Source organism: Populus alba, chromosome 14, assembly GCF_005239225.2.
Source record: "Populus alba chromosome 14, ASM523922v2, whole genome shotgun sequence".
NCBI classification, from domain to species: Eukaryota; Viridiplantae; Streptophyta; class Magnoliopsida; order Malpighiales; family Salicaceae; genus Populus; species Populus alba.
In genome coordinates, this window is record NC_133297.1 from 4,933,317 (window position 1) to 4,952,816 (window position 19,500).

General features: G+C 34.7%; 2 protein-coding genes across 6 annotated transcripts; one reads left to right on the forward strand and one right to left on the reverse strand.

Annotated features, from left to right (window-relative positions):
- Positions 1-9,385: 9,385 nt before the first annotated feature.
- LOC118041368 (probable plastid-lipid-associated protein 11, chloroplastic) lies at positions 9,386-12,501 on the reverse strand. 5 transcript variants are annotated; one of them, XR_004686308.2, is made up of 6 exons: positions 11,968-12,500; positions 11,824-11,889; positions 11,617-11,719; positions 9,947-10,040; positions 9,540-9,774; positions 9,386-9,434 (listed from the first exon to the last, which is right to left on the reverse strand). XR_004686308.2 is itself a non-coding variant. In XM_035048665.2 (4 exons), exons 1-3 carry the CDS (start codon positions 12,414-12,416, stop codon positions 11,620-11,622), a joined length of 615 nt encoding a protein of 204 aa, XP_034904556.1. In that variant the 5' UTR covers positions 12,417-12,500; the 3' UTR covers positions 9,386-9,774; positions 11,617-11,619. The 5 variants fall into 5 exon arrangements, 2 of the variants coding, with proteins under 2 accessions (XP_034904556.1, XP_034904557.1); XR_012167828.1 differs by having other exon boundaries at positions 9,386-9,774; positions 9,947-10,111; positions 11,968-12,501; XR_004686307.2 differs by having other exon boundaries at positions 9,386-9,774.
- Positions 12,502-13,054: 553 nt separating this feature from the next.
- On the forward strand, positions 13,055-18,774 carry LOC118041367 (T-complex protein 1 subunit alpha). The gene is made up of 17 exons (XM_035048664.2): positions 13,055-13,348; positions 13,443-13,507; positions 13,967-14,056; positions 14,171-14,257; positions 14,372-14,431; positions 14,571-14,621; positions 14,924-15,019; positions 15,685-15,750; positions 15,989-16,206; positions 16,418-16,514; positions 16,772-16,858; positions 17,020-17,154; positions 17,320-17,424; positions 17,528-17,656; positions 17,753-17,856; positions 18,150-18,240; positions 18,335-18,774. The coding sequence occupies exons 1-17, from the start codon at positions 13,276-13,278 to the stop codon at positions 18,419-18,421; spliced, it is 1,641 nt and encodes a 546-aa protein (XP_034904555.1). The 5' UTR covers positions 13,055-13,275; the 3' UTR covers positions 18,422-18,774.
- Positions 18,775-19,500: the final 726 nt, after the last annotated feature.

Here is a 19,500-nt window from a genome sequence, read left to right on the forward strand (position 1 = left end):
ACTTTTTGTTCTCATTAGTATTTTAAAATCTTAGATTCTTATCCCGTATTCTAATTAACGTTCCTACATGTGTATCTTCAAACGTTTAAAGACTTAATTTTTTATCTCTCTGAATTTGTTAATATTTCTAATTTAATTTAACAAGTATGGAATTATCCGTTTTGCAAGGTTAAGAACTTAATAATTAGAATCTATCCAATTATATATATATATATATATATATATATATATATATATATATATATCTTTTTTAAAAAAATATCAAATCAAGAAAAAACATACAAGTATATTTTTTATATATATTTTTGGGTGTATTAGATTGGTATACGTCAACACCAAATACTTCCTTGTGAAAGCACGCTATAGGTCTAATGCTTAGGAGACCAAAGTCTTATTGGGATTGGTGCTGACTAGACCCAAGTGTTGTTGGGTGTGACCAATGCTAAACTCAAATGATATTTTAGAGATATATATATAAACTTTAAAAATATGTATACTAAAAAATTGAGAATAAAAAGATTGTAAATTTAGAGTTTGAAGAATTCATAAGTAATTTATAGCTTATAAATATTGTCTTTTTATGAAGATGAGGGGTTAAAATATAATTTTATCCTGATAGCATTAATAGAGGATAATTTGATCTTCGATGATTTTTATACACGTAAAGTTATTGAAAAAGTAAGATCTATAATGTAGCGTAGTCCATGGTGTTGGGCTCTTCCCCAAGAATAATCCCATGAGATTGGGTTCTTTCTCTATGCTTGGCTCAAGGTTTTGAACTCTTTCCTATTCCATTAGATTGAGCTTATAAGGTTGGGCCTTTTTTTAGGTTGAATCCATAGGGTATGAGCTCTTTTTCAAGGTTGAACCCATAAAACTGAGCTCTTCTCTAAAGTTAAGTAGATAAGGATTAGACTTTTCTATTAAGTTAAGTCCATAACATTGAGTTCTTTTCTAGACTAAGCTTGTAAGATTGGATTCTTTCTTAGGCTGAGCCGATATAGGTTGAACTCTTCTCCTAAACCAAACTCATAAGTTTTTTAAACTTTCAAGAGGTTTTTAGACCTGTTATATTTGAGTTCTTTTAAAAATAAAATATGTTAAACTTCCTAAATTATTAATCACAATACAAATGGCCCATAAAATAAAATATTCAATACAAATTAGGTTCTTCTAGTAAATGAGATAGGGTGCGAATAGAAACATACAAAGTTGGAGGCCTTTAGCATATTTTACATCCTCCTTCGATGTATACGCAGTGAGGACGTCATGTATGGGTCTCCATACATAGTAGACTTGTCAAATTCCACAGCTCGAGCACAGGTACAATTAGAAAACGAATTCACAAGTGATAAAAGCATAATGCATATGTGAGCTACCATATCTAAAACTGTGCATCTCTTTTTTTTTTCTTTTCTTTTTTGAACACAAAAGATATCACACATCATCAGATAAACCCAAGTTTGAAAGTATCAATACAAAATATTAAATAAATGGAGAAAAATATTAAATAAAAAATATATACAAAGTTAATTTTGAAATGGTGTTTAAAAGTCAAGTCCGTAGAAACTCTATAGTCAATGGAATTGGTGAGCTGATCGGATCTCTAATATGATAGATGAGAATTTTTTTATCATTTTTTAGCTTTATAAACAAGTTATTTAACTTGTACTATGCCGTCGATCAAATCATTTTTCTCTAACAAAAAAAAGATATAAAAATAGCAACCCCCAGCTGAAACTCTTAAAGAAGTTTATAGAGGGGGGGCTTCACACTTCAAACTGTTCATTTTTTGTATTAGCCTGCTTGGCCTTTTCATGTTTTAAAGATTATCGTATATCATGTATAAATTAATAAATATACCTTTAAAATCCATATTAAAAAGTAATTACAACTTCGATAATATTAACAGACATAATGAGAGTAGTGGTATGCTATTTCTTTCTTTTTTTTCTTAGATTAATGTCGGTGTTTATGTCAGGTTGTGTATACCTCAATTACTTTCACGAGTTTTAAAATTAACGACTATATAAGTTTTTCAGTGACCTTGAGGATATCTGATCAATTGAGCTATACCTATACCATTTCTCTTATTATTACTATTATTATTATTATTTTATTTTATAAGCAGGAGAAAGCATAATAACGCCTGGGGATAGGCATACAAGAAAACCAAAACAATTTGCAGATACCCACAGAAGACATATACAAGCAGACTTACAACCAGAAAACACAACATCACAAGGAAAACAAAATAAAAAAACCATGCCATTACTTCTTCAATGCTTGAACCTCCACACCGGTAGCTACATGAAAGACCGTACAAGTATCTTCCACAGACAGCATCAATGGATCGATTAATTCTAGCAAGAAAATATACATAAAAATCAAAGTCATGCCATGAAGTCATAATTTCTAGTCACATCTTGTTTTGCAAGACCATCAGTCATATGATTTGTTTCACATAGGATATGAGTGAAAGACATACAGATCCCAAGTAAGAAGAGAAACGAGCTGCAATTGATGAAGTCGCCATGGTTTGTAATGAAATTGTTTATTGATCATCCTAATTCTGTTATCTTTTTAATGGTTTGAACATAATTAAAGCCTCCCTCGATTCTTAATGGCTACAACAAAACACCCTCTCGGAAATGGAACAACTAGTTCTTGACGTGTGATTGTATAGATTAAGAACCACCAAAAGACAAAAAGGTTGATGTAAATCAAATAGAAAATCGAATGGGGCCAATTAAATAAGTTACATGCTTGAAACGACCGCCACAATTATCTTTTAATAAACCGTTTAATCTTGTCTTATTATAATGACACAAGCAACGCAAGAAGATTTATTCTAAAGATTCTGCTTTCGGTAGCTTTCATAAAATTAGGTTTGAGCATTGGTTTCTTTTTCTTCAATCATGGTGTAATTTCAGTAAGGGGTGGATCCATTGGACTTTCTATTAGAAAGAAAAGAAAGGAAAAGACAAGCCAGAATTTACTATCCTTGAATTGAAGCTGCGGGACCATTGGTCTCTGAATGGCGCCAGAGTCGTCCCAACAATAAGCTGACGAAACAAGGCACGCATATGCAAAAGATCGCATGGGTGCCAAGAACTTAGATGACCATGACTTAAATGTGTGTTCTCGTTTCTTTCTTTTCTTTTTTTTAAATTAAAGAAACAACTTATTACAAAAAAATGGATGCCAAGAAACAGAAGATCAAGGTTATACAACGATGTATTGGCTAAAAAGAGCGGCTTAATAGTCATGAAAAAGCAAATAAACAGGTAGGATCCGAGTCACCAGCTAACATTTTGTTGATCCTGTGTTTTGATTTATGAGAGGCTATATCACCAAGTCTATTTTTTGACGATAAATTTTCAGTTAAAACTTGAAACTATGATCGATAAAGGATCTACTAAACTGTGGATCGAGTAAGGTAACTACTAATTAACTAGGGTGAGACATAAAAGGTTGACCAAACAGAAACAAGAATGAAGAAACAGAAGAGGTCAAAGCTGATATAGGGATTAAAGATTTATGAGCCGTCGCTGTTTGTCTGGCCCTCTGCAAGAGATGATGGGGTAATTAGACTCATTTTCAAGATCTTAGCGCCTTTTTTTATACCAATTATAACTTGAAATCCATTGCTAGCTACTTTTGCCAAGTTATATAGCTTCGAAGTTTTCACTGTTTAATGGCACCCTGCAACTTAAGTCTTAATCGATGATCATAAAATTGTGGTTATGGACTATATATTTTATTATGTTGAGGTCGAGGTTAATTTTTTTTTTTTTCTGAGCACATAGGATTATATATTTTGACATAGATACCATCAGTGAAGTGCTAGCTAGATGGGCACGACTCCATCGAATCGAAGCCATGTGAGCAGGGAGACAGGCACTAGCTCGGGGCACTAAGTTTAATTGACTATGAAATAGAAATAGGTTTTGAGGTCGCCATGTCCTCAAAATACAGGCACTTGCTGGCAACTTAACATGAAGGCAATTAATCACGCGGCAGAAGGACACCATGCATGTGTACTAAACAATAGAACACGGCAACCCCACGCCAAGGGTGTCCTTAAAGAAAAAACACAAACCCCACCACTCCTTTAATCTATCCTCCTTCACTCCCCATAGCCATGGATCAGTGGGACCACCAAAGATCTGCACCAGAATTCCACAAATGTCTCTCTCTTGTCTCAGCTGTCCTATCTCCGGTCACATATATTTATCACATCTGTAACTTCAGAGAGCCCTCTACCGTTCAAGTTACGATTCATGTCGTTCCAGACATCTAAACGAGGCAGAAGGTGTCAAACGAGATGCTACTAATGGTTTACTAGAAAGCACTGTTCTGAAGCCAGCCCGCGTAGGTCATCCCGGTGGCCTGGTTTAACGAGTTCCAGACCAAGTTTTTTTAAAAACCAGTTAACCCCAGCAATTTCAAATCACCTAAATCAACATAAAACAACTCAAATAAATTTTTTTCTAGAAAATAGTGTTGTATTTTTTTCCTAACTAACTTGTTTCATGTTAAAAAAAAAAACAGGTCATTTAGTTAAAAATAAAATAATACGATGTTCTTTTACTTTGGACCAGGTTATGACACAGGAGTATCATCTTAACTATGCTAGAAAGCACATAAGAAAGTTTCTTTTTATTATTATTATTTTTCTTGAGAACTCGGGTCCATTTTTTTTATACAGTATAGATAGGTCTCAAACAATCATAGCTAACTTAATAAGATTATCATTCTTACTAGGAACAGAACTCATGAACTCAATTGACAGCTCACAGAAATGGAAGGGAGAGATTTTTACACATTTTATCAGAAATAGTATTTTAACTGTGATTTTACTAGTTATTATCTCATCTCCAACCAATTAGTCAAACCTGAGCAGAAAAGCCATATCCCAGATTTTTTGTCTTGTTCAAATGATGAATCATTACCTTAAAACTTTAGTGTCTAACAAGGACGTACTGCACTTTAATGCATGAATAATATTTCCATTCTTTGAATTAAATGATGATCGACGAAATCAAAGAAATGAATTCCAATGAAGAAAAATCGTGGAGTAGGGTTTTTTTTTTATTTTAAAAAAATCCCAGGTCTTGAAGTTAATAATGAAAGGAAGGAACTGTCTCGGTTTTTAATTGAAAATCAGACTTATGGTACAGACAATGTCATGATCATGGCACAAATCAAATGACTTTTATAAAGACCCCATAAGGCCAGATTGAAAAGAACAAATCAATGGAAGTTCAGAAATCCAGAAATGCTATTTTACAGCTGCCTGTGTGACAATAGTTTGATAGCAACAATTTACCATTTTTTTAAGGAAAAAAACACCAATTAAGATACATCATCATCTAAAATCCATCATCTAAGTTTATTGAATTAACCTAGTCAACTTAATTTGATGTTAATAAAAATTTAACTTAAAGTCAACATGGTACTATAATAAAATCTTCTTGAAAAATCATCATGCAACTGATCAACCTTTTTAAATTTTATATCTATTTATTTTCAATCAAGTTAAAAATATCGAGTATAGTATTGTAAATATTTTTTTTATTGAGATGTATTTTTAGTTGCACACAATGAAAGATAGTCTTTTTATTTTATTATTAAAGCTAAGAATATTCTAACAATTACAATTTAAATGGAAAAAAAAAAACTATTACAAAATATACTAAAACATATTTCATTGTAGCTCCACAAACAATTTTTTTTCATACTGGATGTTTGCTTTTCAATTGCATCTTCCTATGCACCAATTGACAATCAATTAATGAAAATTTATTCAAGATGAAAAAAATTAAGAATAGGATGACCAAAGTTTAACATTAGGAGAAATCTCATAGTTAATCTAAAATTTTTGGGGTAAGTTTATTTTAGTTGCCCTACTTTCTTTTTTCTTCCTTGAAAGTCCCTATAGTTTTTGTGAATTTAGTTTTGATCTAATATTTTTTTTTTCTTAGTCTTTGGATTTGAGAGAGTGTTATTGGATTGTGGCAAGTAAACCATAGGTTTTCAATGATTCCGACCACTTAAAAAAGTTAGTTTAGGTATCAATATACAGTTTCATTTGATTAAAAAAGTTTTAATAATGGTTATTTTGAACCTTAAAATTTCTTAAAAAAATATCAAAATTGAGATAGAAAGATTTAACTATTTTGATTTTGTATTTTTAAACCATGTTTAGAGTTTTTTATGTTTATAAATTGATTATTTTAATGTTTTTAGAGTGTTTATTAGGTTTTTGTAGGTAAAATGGGTTTTAAAATGAGGTTTGAAAGAAAAAAATTTGTAATAGCCAAAATGTAAGTAGATATATGATGTGTGTGTGTGTGTGTGTGTGTGTGTGTGTGTGTGTGTGTGTGTGTTTTAAATGGTTTTGTTTAAATAAAAGAAGGGCGTGAGTGAATCAGTAATTGCTCATATATCCAAGCGGTTAAAGTGATAAACTTCAAAATGTGTTCGTCTCCCCAAGTATGTTTGAATCTTGGTGTCCATGTTTACCCAATTTTCTTTCTTTTCATTCTCTGTTTAAAAATTTTATTTGTTCATTTTTTTCTTCAATGTTTATTCTTTTTTTCCACGTGGATCACTTTTTAAGCTCTTTTTTTTTGTTATAGTTTTTAAAAATGTCTAAGAATATTATATTTTAATAAAATAAGATTTAAAATTATTAAAAAATCATGAGGCGTGCAATTTTTATCATAAAATTAAAATAAAATAAATGTTACTAAACCCACTAATTTAATAAATTAATTCGAGTTAATATAAATATATTTTTTTAATGTATTATAGAATAAAAAATTGTCAAAGCACACACAGGATATAAAGTTTTTAAATTTTGATTTGCTAGATCTGATTTAATAACAACACTAAAAAATTATTCTAAAATTTCTAATCTGACATTAAATTTCTAAATTAAAAAAAAATATTCGAATAGTGTGGATCGTAAAAGGTGCTTGAGAATGTGATAGTAGCTACGATTTAAAATATTTTTCACTTGAAAATATTAAAATATTTTTCACTTGAAAATATATTAAAATAATATTTTTTTAAAAAAACATGATTTCAACCACTTTTTTTTTGAATAGTATAATAAAATATTATTGACGCAGTCCAAATAAGAACGAACAGCTGAATTCAAACTTGTCGACAGAACGTAACTTCACAACAAAAAAATAAATTATTAGAGGCAGATGTGCATTCCTGCTATTAAGTCCTTGGGCCTGACATATATATGAGGCTAAGAGACAAGTCAGCCCCACAAAAAATCCTTTAAAAGAAAAACACATATTTTTTGAGGTCCACATCCACCCACCACTCTGCTGGCCTCTTCCCTTCCAGAAATTCTATTTACAACTTTTCCTTCCTTCCTCATCACTCGCCATGGATGTGCCCACAAGCCCAACAGCCGGACGCTTTGCTTCGCATTTCCGGGATTTATTCCGTACTCCAACACCCTCCAAGTATACCCTGCACCCCTTATGGTGGGACCCCACCCGAGCAAAGTTATTGATAAAGCTCTTATGTCTTCATGGGGTCCACACTACCTACCAGGAGAATTGACTAAAATGTTTCATGCATTCTGGGCCCACTACCCGCATTACATGTGAATCATACATCAGTGGCGGGGCCCACTGGATTCGGCCTCGTGAAAGCTTCGGGCCTATCCAGATTCTCCGTACAGAATGCAGTGCATCCACAAATTATAGCTGCAAGGAATTCTAGAGAGTCCATATATAAATTTTAAGATTCCCGGGAGTGATTTTATGCATATCTGTTAGTTATTTTTTAAAAAATAGATATAATTATAAGAAAAAAAATATTTTTATTATTTTTTATGGGTTATAAATTTTATATTTTTTTCTCTTTGTGTTCTTTTTTTTTTTTTTCAAGATAAAATCCAGGATGTAACTAATAACTAATTATTCTCTAATCAATGTAAACTTTTTATTTTTTCGTTGAGAGTCGACATGCTCAAAATATGCTTAGATTCCAAGTTTATTCGAATCCATCAAGATTTGACCAGGCATGGTACTACAACCATGCCACGATTAACCAGCTATCCATAATTGCAGGAGTGGGCATAGGTTAGTCTAATTTAGTTTAAATAAAAAAAAAATTAATTAAACTGAGTTTTTAAAATATATTAAAATAATATTTTTTTTAATTTTTTAAAAATTCATTTTTGATATCAATATGTAAAAATAATTCAAAAACATTAAAAAAAAAAATCAAATATTTCAAAAAAAAAAAACATGGTTAGACAACTATCATTCAAGTTCTACCTTTGGGTTTTGTGTGATTGGTCTCTGGTTGGACATAAGTAACTCCAGCTTTCGTACATTTACAACTTCATCGATAGGAATTTGCTCCCATTATAGAAGGTGAGGTGAAGAAATCATAAAAGGGTACGAAAAGCAAAAGATAGTACATGCGGATAAGTTCAATAGGAAAGCACTTCATGGATATAAACAGAGAATCCAGCACAAGGAGAACGATCAAAGCCCGAAAGAGAGCAAAAACAGCCACGTGAAAAGAAAGCCTTTCACTGCATCAAGCTTTATGAAGGTGCTTTTTCAGAGGATTAGGAACTAGAAAGTTAAATACTTATCTGAGATCAAACAAGATAAACGACACAGCGATTAAATGCAGCAAGGGCCTAGTATATGCATCTCCGAAGAGCTACCTGTGGTCAACTGCTTAAGAGTACTGCTGCATCAAGTTTTGGAACTGTGCCTTTAAAGCACAGCAGTGCCAATCTGTGACTCTGTTCACAGCCGACTCAGGAACCTTCTTTCAACTAATTCAAGCAACTCAACGAGAGGAAAAGAAAAAAGAAAAAAAGCAGAAGGTTTGAGAGAGAAAAATATATATCTAAATTTCCCTTGAAAGAGATGATCATTCTTAAGCACTTGGCAACAGCTCACGAGACAATGGTTTCCTAGCTATGTAGCAACCTAATCCATAAGCAGAAAGGACTGTCATGTGGTCGTACCTATTTGGACATGTGGGCATCCATATTCCTGATAGTTTTTCAATATTTAGATGGAAAGACCAAGAATTTGCATTGATTTGAAATTAAACCTGGAAGGAAGATCACAGCCAGAACTCCTCCTCGATGGAGCAGTGAGGCTCGCATTTTAGACCGAAGAAAAGGGTGGTGGGACACAAAATAGGCTGAGAATAATGAAATGTTATGATCTTGTCAACAGAAAGAATAGCCTTGAAACACAAATAAAACTATCTTCGAAAAGACTGCCCAAAACTACTTGTGAAATTCAGCTTAACTGTCGAGGAATCAGATGAGATGGCAACAACCAGAGTCACATGGGAGAGAAGCACACGTACCAGCAAGAGAGATAGAGACATCATCTTCCGCTTCATTCACACATCATAAGAAATTATGACTGCATGGAAAAGAAGATCCAATATGAACAAGTTTAACCTGGACTGATCCTACAAGATAATGTCTGCTTTTCTGATACACAAAAAAAGAAACGATGCACTCATACTAGTAATGAATAAAGCATCTGCAGGTACAGAGTCCAAGGCAAATAAATTATCCATGGCTTGCTTTGATTTGACTATTGGCTGAAGGGGCTCTAGAATCAGATTACAGTATAGTGGAGAGAGAAATTGTGATACAAGGAGTCTCCAAAGTTGATTTCAACCATCTACATCTATCTTCAGACAGAAAGTTTGGAAGGTGCTGGAGGCGAGATGGAATTTAAAGAACCAGAACATTCACTGCAAACACATAAACAAGAAATAAATGGCATAGTAAAAACAGAAAGGCATTAAATAGAGGTATTATAGCACTGGCATAAAACAACCAAGCCTTGTAAATGAGTGTACATGCATGTCAGAACATTTATAGTTTCATAGAGATAATAGCTGCAGCATGGAAGTGGTAAATTACCAAATTAATACAATACAGCTCTGTCCAATTATGAGAAGCCTTTTCCACAACTGAATAGTTTCCATGATTATCCTTTCACAACTCAGATCAGAACCTGAAAATATTCGGCATTTTCAATTTTTAAGGGAATTTCTTTTAAATTTCAGGGCAAGGGAAAGATATAACCTGAAACACAGTGATAAAAAAATATAGGATGCTATTCGATTTAATCGTATTAAGCATTAAAAGTATATAGACATTGCTAACACATGGGTATCTGATAATAAAAGCCAAGGATCGAAAACAAATCGTGCACAATGCATACTAAAAAAAATCAAGTTTAGGTACAAACATGATTAGGAAAATAAAAATTCTTCATTCTAAAAGCTTCAGTCCTTAGAGCCAAAGGATATGTTACTTCTTCCGATATGAATTGTCGTATACAACTAGAAAATCGTAACTTTCAAATCCCCCTGAATTCCAACCAATCTCAAACATCACTGTGGTTAATCAATAAGCAACATCAGGCAAAATTGCAGTGCAGAAACATACATCACAAGCAGTAACAAAGAAACTGCAGAATGGCAATTAAATGTAGGTTCTAAATTTCAGACTAGCTTCGAGAGAGACAACAGCAGCAATGGGGAGAAGCATGGTCAAATGGCAGGATCATCCTAGAGAATGTGTTTTTTCCATTGCATAATTTCAACGTGAGATAAATTTTCAGGAGGGTCCTATCATCACACCCCATTGTTCACTGATTCAGGATCATGGGGTGAAAGTAATACCAGCTTTTGGTGAGCAGGAGCACTAAAAGGTAAAATAGAAGATTCAGAACTCTTCGACAGTAAGATCCATACCAGATAGTGTAAATGAAAGACATGGACAAACAAAATTGCTTGAAACAATTAAGGGGAAAATAAAGAGAGAGAAAAGCTGTAAAACAAACCATCATTCTTTCCTTCCTGGCTATTGATGAAACCAGTCTTCTGTTTTTTTTTTTCCCCTTTTAGTAAATCTATTGCCAATCATTTTTAGCAAACTCTAATAAGAATTCCAGACAACTTTTACCATTCATCCAACAGTCGTCTACAAAATATTATTCCTTCGCTATTTCAACTCTGAGGTCACAGACCAAAGATATCTCTCTCAATTTCTCCTGAATTTACATGTGCTGAGTCCATAGCACATTCCACTTCCCAACTCACTCCAAATTCTATAGGTAACATATGTTCAAGCTCTCCTTCACTAATAGGACAACAAATTGCCATTTCCAAACATCACATCACTTATTCAGTATGAGAATAAAGAGTAAAATTACCACAGAATTTATGCATTCCACCGCAACAATTACGAAAAAAGAAAAAAGAAAGCACTCCAAGCACAATTTTTTCATGACAATTCAATGACAAATGAGCGCACACTCGATTTTCGAAAAAAACAAGTGACAAGAACATGAACAAGCTAAGAGTTCTATTATCCACATAATTCGAGCACAACAATCAGTGGCCTATTTGGATAGCAAAAAAATGTTCGAGTAGCTGGACTGTGAGGATTAAAACCTTATTAATCTGAGATGCTTGCAATCCCATCTTGAAACAAAAGTTTTGTTTGCGGAAATAATCAACGAGATAAAGCAATTCGCAATTCTAATGACAGTGAGATTGAAGTAAATCACCCCATTTTTTTACCTTTCATTCTTTCCAAGCATAAGGAGCTTTGTCAACAACTAAATAATCTCCCCTGATATCCTTCACTACTCTAATCTCCTCATCAATGTACAACGATTCAAACCTTTACAGAACAAAACAAATACACACCACTTAACAAAAAAAAAACATCACATTAATATTCATATTCACGTAGTAAAAAGAATTCCAGTTTTGGAGAACACTCACCATCCCTGGCCGAAAGGAGGCAACGGTATCTCCCAATTCTTCCCTCTTAAAACCGCACTTGTAAATCTAAAACAAAATTAAAAGAAAATAATTATCAATCAAGATTGAAACAGTTACAAAGACTAAGTTTTAACGCTAGAGTACCTAAAATTCACTCTTTGAGAGGAAGAAACTTCGATACTTGAGCGTACAAAGAAAACCCCATCAGGTGGAAAAGTGATAACATTATTGAGAGTTCTTTTTTCAACATCTATAACCTGCAAAACATCACCAGCTTGAGTACCAAACAATGGAGCTTTCTCTATGATAAAAAGTTGCTCTTTCTCTGTGGTCCAAAGCAACCGCCAAGTGGCAGAAAGTGAGTCATCAGTGGTGACTGTATCTTTTCCTAGATCAGCCATTGCATCAATGGCTTGGATAATTGAGGATCTTTTAATGGGATCATTTTGGGTTTTGAGGCCACGGTGTTGATCGGAGATTAGAGTAAGGAGGTTTTGCTTGGCTGATTGTGACTGTGTTGTGATTGACGAGCAGGTGATTTTGGAGGTGGGTTTGAAGGGAGCTGGGAGGAGGAGGCAATGACATGTGGCCATGGAGAAAGGGATACAGCTTACAAGGGGAGAGTGGTTTAGACTTGAGTCGTTGAGCGCTATGAAGTGAAAATGGCGGTTGAATCCATACCAGAAAAAAACGATATTTTGTCCATTAATGGATCAGCTGGTTCCAGGCCCAAACATACCCAGTAGGGCCCACAGACATTCATGAAATTCAAGTCACCTTACAATAACCTTTCGAAATAGAGCCCGTCTTTCGGCAAATAACTCCTTTATTTCCAAAATATCCATAATTATTATCTATAAAAAAAATAAGTGGATTAAAATAAAATTTTAATAATTGAAGAAATAATATTAAAAAAAAAATCGTAATGACATGATTGAAATTAAATAATGAAATTGATATTATCTATGTTCTAAAAAATAAGGAAAGCCATTTTTTAATGAAATATGACCAACCTATTTCTATATTTATTTAAATAAAAGGGAAGAAGAATTATTATTTATATTTAATGAAATATTTGTTTTATAAAGAAAAAAGCATAGACACACTTGTCGTGGATGAATGGGCTTGGGCCTTGGAGGGAAGCCAAGAATTTCAAAAGGACGATTTTAAATAAAAGCTCAAGAAACCGTCCTGAGAAACCCCTCCGTCCTTTTATTTTAGGGTTTAAACTTCGAACGCTACTCGACAGCTCACTGTAAAACGACACCGTGCAAACTCTTAAAATAAGTTCGCACTCTCCTTTCTATAGAGCCGTCTCTTCTCCTCCTTTCCAGTAGAGTTATAGAAGAGAACTTCGTGCTTCTTCTTCACTTGCTAAAAATCACACCACACACTTTCTCTTTTCCCTACTCACTAACAGATCCGATCTAGGGTTTCATTTTTTCCACAAATATGTCAATCGCCGCCCAGACACTTGATATACTCGGCGATAGACAGTCCGGCCAGGACGTTCGCACTCAAAACGGTACTCTCTCTCTCTTTTTAGCTAACTACCACTATATTATTCGTCACTAAACTCCACTCCACTGACGATTTTTCATTTTTTTGGCGATTGACAGTGATGGCTTGTCAAGCAGTCGCCAATATTGTTAAATCCTCCCTCGGCCCTGTTGGGCTCGACAAGGTATGATCGCATTCCTCTTCATTTCTATTACTTTATTGTGTTTTTGGCTTTTCACTTCTGCTGTTGCCTCTGCTGCTATTTTTGTAAACCTAAAAATATAATTTGTTTGTTTTTCTATTATTGAAATTGAAACTGACATCGAATTCGGCAGAGAAGTATATAAAATAGATTATTTTTAGTCTAAATTTACAACAGCATTTCTAACAATTTTTAGTTTTATGTAAAATAAAGTTTTCTCATCTTCCCTGCATTTATTCATTGCTGATGGATGCTATTCAACTTCTTTGAAGTGAGCTGTAAAAAATAACCCTCCAATTTTATGAAATAAATAAGCTGTTGAAGTCACTGGAAAAAGTTGCACCAATGAATAAATTTGCTGTTGTGTTTTTATTCTATACAGTTTTTAGGGGATGGAATACTTATTTGGTGTTTTAATTTTTTATGATTGGGCCATTGCAGATGCTGGTGGATGATATTGGAGATGTAACGATTACCAATGATGGTGCGACTATTCTTAAGATGTTAGAAGTAGAGCACCCGGCTGCTAAGGTGGATGGATATAGTCCACATTCTGCTCTTTTTTTATATCTTAACGTGTATGAAGTTACTGCTCTGTTTAATGACCCTTATCATGTTTAACATTTACAATTGTGAGCTTTACAGGTGCTTGTGGAGTTGGCTGAGCTTCAAGACCGAGAAGTTGGAGATGGGACAACTTCAGTTGTTATTGTAGCTTCAGAGTTGCTTAAGGTAATTGCAGCTAGCAGACCCTTTCATTTTTTTTCCAATGAAGTTATTCCTGGGTGTTATAATGTAAAAGGATGATGTTGTTGAAGTATATGATTGGATGATATTCTTTTGCAGAGAGCAAATGATCTAGTGAGGAATGGGATTCACCCTACTTCTATAATCAGTGGATATAGAGTAAGTGATTGTTTTCCGGCATGAATAGCATTCTTAAAGTGTATCTATTTGTGCAAACACCAAAAGCTACTATATCTTATCTCTACTTGTGTCTATTACTGACATTGCACCTGTATTTTTTTGTATCTAATCTGGACAGCTTGCTATGAGGGAAGCATGCAAATATGTTGAAGAAAAATTGGCAGTGAAGGTAATGCTTTCCCTTCAATATTGTTATTTTTTTTAACTAAAGAGTAGTGAGAATTGCACAAATAGTGTTGATTTGAATATTGATGCATCAGCAATATAAGCTGTGTTACACTTACCACACAATATGGAATAGATGAAACACTGTTCATTCTTAACATGTGAACATTGAATAGAATTTCTGCAATTATTTTTTCACTTGTTGGTTATGGAATTTGATGCATTATATTCCAACTGGTACAGCATGCACTGGCAATCTGTCCACTATGTCATGTTCGTAATTACATGGTTCTGTGATTTTATCAGGTTGAAAAGCTTGGAAAAGACTCTCTGGTAAACTGTGCCAAGACAAGTATGTCCTCAAAGCTGATAGGCGGTGACAGTGACTTCTTTGCTAATTTGGTATGCTTGATTTTTTTAGCTCTCCCGAGAATTATACAGTTGGTCTAAACTGATACTTGTTAATGAATTTATATTCTATATTAAAGAGTTGTATGGTTTCATCTGCCCGAAACCAGTTGGATGTGCTGGGCTTTTGTATGTCCAAAATCCATAGTGCCTTAGCATGGATTAACACTCTGGGTTAAAAGTTAATTGGAGACCTTCTGTTGCAGCTAATGTGTTTTTGTTGACACCTACTTTCCTACTTTGGCTGTTGTACTTTGCTGTCTTCTGTCAGACTAATGTCTCTAGTTTGCAGCATTTGATAGCTCCATAAAACATTGGATTTTACTGCAGCCAGTGTCTTTTTTGTTTGCTAGTCCTTCCTTTAGCAATTGTTTTCTTACTTTTTCTCTTGTTTTTGGGTGGAAGCATGTGAAAACAACTCCCACTTGTTATTATGTTAAATTTCCTTGCAACTTAATTTGTCTAGTTGTGCATGGTTGATTTTGAAATGCCTGCTCATAGATGTTTTGTAGTTTTGGCCTTGCTTTGTATAGTACTTTCTGGAAAGAACAACTGACAGAACACTTTGTTTTCAATGTTATGCTGGCTTAGACAAGATAAAAGGCCTGGCAAATTAATGTCTTTACATTGACATGTATATAAATTGCATTTTCTTATAGGTTGTTGACGCTGTACAATCAATAAAGATGACCAATGTAAGAGGGGAAGTCAGATACCCCATCAAGGTCAGTAGTTTTTATTGTACTATAAGTTGGTTGTGCAGGACTCTTTATATCTTGTAACTGGCTCTTATAATGTATGCAGAAAATATGTGATATTGATAATCTTTACATTGAGCTTCCTGTTTGTACATTGTTTTATGAAACCGGTTGATTTTTATGTTCATCCCACTAAGATGTTTCTGGCCAATCTGCATTGCTTAGTGATGGTTGTAATGTCCAGTTGCTTGTTTTGATTTCTTAGGGCATCAATATTTTGAAAGCTCACGGCAAGAGTGTGAAGGATAGCTACCTTTTGAATGGATATGCTCTCAATTCTGGCCGTGCTGCTCAAGGAATGCTTATGAAAGTCGCACCTGCAAGAGTTGCGTGCCTTGACTTCAATCTTCAGAAGACAAAGATGCAATTGGGTGTACAAGTCTTGGTCACTGATCCTAGGGAGCTTGATAAAATTCGTCAAAGGTAATTAGATTATAGACTTCAGTTGCTTTGTTAATAGATGTACTACAATATCCAGTTTGCTTTGGTAATTGATCTATGGAGTTGTGTAATTCATTTTTTAACCCTGCTGTTTGCTGTTGGCAATCAAAATAATAGTGATAATGATCATGTCATGTATTGATTTGTTTATTTTTGTATTAACATGGACTTGATGTTACCCTTTTCTTCACAGAGAAGCTGATATGACAAAGGAACGCATTGAGAAACTCTTGAAAGCTGGAGCAAATGTTGTATTAACTACAAAAGGAATTGATGACATGGCCCTTAAGGTAAGCATTTATGAATTGTGCTTCCCAATGCTGTCAGCATTGTTACAACTGTTGTGTAATCACCGTGTTGTGCTTTACTTTATTCTGATTTTGGCAAGTTTCTGGGAGCTGTATGTTGTCTGATAGATTAATTTGCCCATAATGGGCTCAGCTGATATTCACTGCCAAAATTTATATGCTTGTAAATCTATGTGCTACTCCGATCTGGTAATTATTTACCTTTTTGTTTGTTAATGTAATTTCACTATTCATTTCAGTATTTTGTGGAGGCTGGGGCTATTGCTGTGAGACGTGTTCGGAAGGAGGATATGCGCCATGTCGCCAAGGCAACTGGTGCGACATTGGTATGTTCTTCTGCTCTTTCAATAATCATTCCAGTCAATATCTTACATATATAGTTTTTGGCTGTTTGTCCTTCAAAGAAAGATCATTCAGCCACTCCGAGTATGCTGTTTAATACCAGTATTATCTTGTTGACCCTGTGCTCTCTCTGGTTGGTCCATAGGTTTCAACATTTGCTGATATGGAAGGGGAGGAAACATTTGAGCCATCATTTCTGGGATATGCTGATGAAGTTGTAGAGGAGCGAATTGCTGATGATGATGTCATTATGATTAAGGGGACAAAAAATACAAGTGCAGTATGTGATTCCACTTAAGCCTTATGAACTTGAACAAGTATTTATGCATGGCCAATACTAAATCCTTGGAGCTCTGATTAATATAGAATGGTTGTACACGGAAAATGGAAAACATGATCCTCTTTAACAAGCTGTCTGATTTATTGGTTTATTATTTTTACCTAGGTCTCCTTGGTTCTCCGAGGTGCAAACGATTATATGCTTGATGAGATGGAGAGGGCACTTCATGATGCCTTATCTATTGTCAAGAGGACACTTGAATCTAATACGGTAAATTTGGATTCTTTCTAATCCCATCTTTGAATTCTGCTTAGGAATCATAAACGCTAGGCGCTTGAAAAATGAAAGCCTTGCCCTGGCATTGCCATTGCAGGTAGTAGCAGGAGGAGGGGCAGTTGAGTCTGCCTTATCTGTGTATTTGGAGTACCTTGCTACAACTCTGGGATCACGAGAACAGTTGGCAATTGCTGAGTTTGCTGAATCTTTATTAATTATACCAAAGGTCTGGCATCGATTATCGCTACTATATGAAAATCAATTTCCTAACGCCTCCAATGTGGAACTTTTTCTGTAGAAATGCTGACTTGTGTTAGTACAGGTGCTTGCTGTCAATGCTGCTAAGGATGCCACCGAGTTAGTTGCTAAGCTACGCGCTTACCACCACACAGCTCAAACAAAGGCTGATAAAAAGCAGTTGTCCAGGTTCTCTTAGTTTTATTCGATCAGATATATTTTCTGTTTTCTAGCAAAGTTCTAGTGTGAGAATATTGAGAGCAGTATCCTCAGCACGGAGAGGGGATGGGTCAGGGGTTAAATTTAGATCTTCAATCGCGTTATTGTTAGCTTAGGTAATTGCATATGATGTCCTCTTCCATTAATGGAGAAAGAAATCCATAGAAAAGTTAGATTTTTGTTTTATTTTCTCTTGGTTTCACCTTTTCTTTTTTTATAGTTTTGGGGTGCTTGCTTGCTGAATCTTTATGGCATTTTTGCAGCATGGGCCTAGATCTTTTAAAGGGGACTGTTCGCAACAACTTAGAGGCTGGAGTAATTGAGCCTGCCATGAGCAAAGTGAAGATAATTCAGGTAAAAATTGTGGAAATGCAAGTAATATGTTGAAAGTGAAGTCTTGCCATTAAGCTACACCACAAAATTCTAATGGTTTTCTCTTGTTTGCTAGTTTGCCACTGAAGCAGCCATAACTATTCTTCGGATCGATGACATGATCAAGCTTGTCAAAGATGAGAGTCAGAATGATGAGCAATAGGGACAGTCTAGTTGAAGATCCACATATCATTTTTCTCGGTTTTCTTCATTTTCTTAAAATTTTCCTGTCTATGGAGAGAGGATAAGGGGGTTGTGGGCGATGGGTTCTGTGTTGTTTGTAATTGGCATGGCACTGAAAGGGATCTGTTTGCATTTGGTTCCTTGTTATCGCCCTTGAATTTATTTGTGCTGGTTTTGTGGCAACCTAGTCTCTACTCTTACTCTGAAACTGCAGTGCTATAGGCTTAGATGTAGCCGAAGGTCCTTTGGACCCTGGAACCTGTTCTGTATTTGAAAGGTGTTGAGTCTGTTGACTGATGATCGTGGCTTATGATAGCTGGAGCTCTTTTACCTTGTCTCTGACTTCGTGCATCTTGACGATTTGTTGTCTGCAAAAAGAAGTAAAGAAAAGAAAGCCTTGAGCAGGTCTTCCAACAACTATTAGAATATGCATATTGTATTTTTAGAGTCTGCATATCCTCTGCAAAACTGTTTTTGGTCGCCTCTTTACCCCTTTCATTGTTTTCACTGGCAATCACCATGCCTCTTCTGCTCTTCGTCACCACAGCTTGACTGAAATGTGATGTTGAAGCCTTGAACAGTCTCTTGATCAAGACAAGTTCACATGGTCTCCGGCCCATATTTTTATCATAAATCTCAAGACCTGTGCAAGGCTTGCCAGTGGAGTGAAATGTGTGATGTTGATTTTGAATAAGCGTCCTTACGACTGGCCTGACCAATGTTCACATAAAGGATCGGCAAGTAATACTGAAAGAACCGACCCATGCGCGCGGCATTATCATTTAGAATCCATCTCGTCTAAATAATAAAGGCCTCCACGTGCGTTGTTTTGCTACTTAATTCGCTGATTCACGTGACCACCCCTGTTAAATTACTGACACTTACCAGCAGCACTTTCTTTTATTTGAACTAAGAACCCCAGCACCAAATAAAGGTGATTATGATAGTCGCTAGATTCTCGTGTCCAGCTGTTCGTTAGCACAAAATATTACCATCTGATCACGTTTCTGTCAAGGGAATCATTCGTTCGTTGAAAAGAAATTTTAAATGTAATTTGGA

Excerpts from the sequence above, each read along its gene's own strand:
- LOC118041368 (XM_035048665.2), bottom strand. The coding sequence starts at position 12,416 with ATGGCCACATGTCATTGCCTCCTCCTCCCAGCTCCCTTCAAACCCACC. Across the intron at positions 11,890-11,967 it reads TCTCAAAGAGTGAATTTTAG|ATTTACAAGTGCGGTTTTAA; the intron begins GTACTCTAGCGT and ends ATTTTGTTTTAG. Across the intron at positions 11,720-11,823 it reads CCTCCTTTCGGCCAGGGATG|GTTTGAATCGTTGTACATTG; the intron begins GTGAGTGTTCTC and ends TGTTCTGTAAAG.
- LOC118041367 (XM_035048664.2), top strand. The coding sequence starts at position 13,276 with ATGTCAATCGCCGCCCAGACACTTGATATACTCGGCGATAGACAGTCC. Across the intron at positions 13,508-13,966 it reads GCCCTGTTGGGCTCGACAAG|ATGCTGGTGGATGATATTGG; the intron begins GTATGATCGCAT and ends GGGCCATTGCAG. Across the intron at positions 14,432-14,570 it reads CTATAATCAGTGGATATAGA|CTTGCTATGAGGGAAGCATG; the intron begins GTAAGTGATTGT and ends TAATCTGGACAG.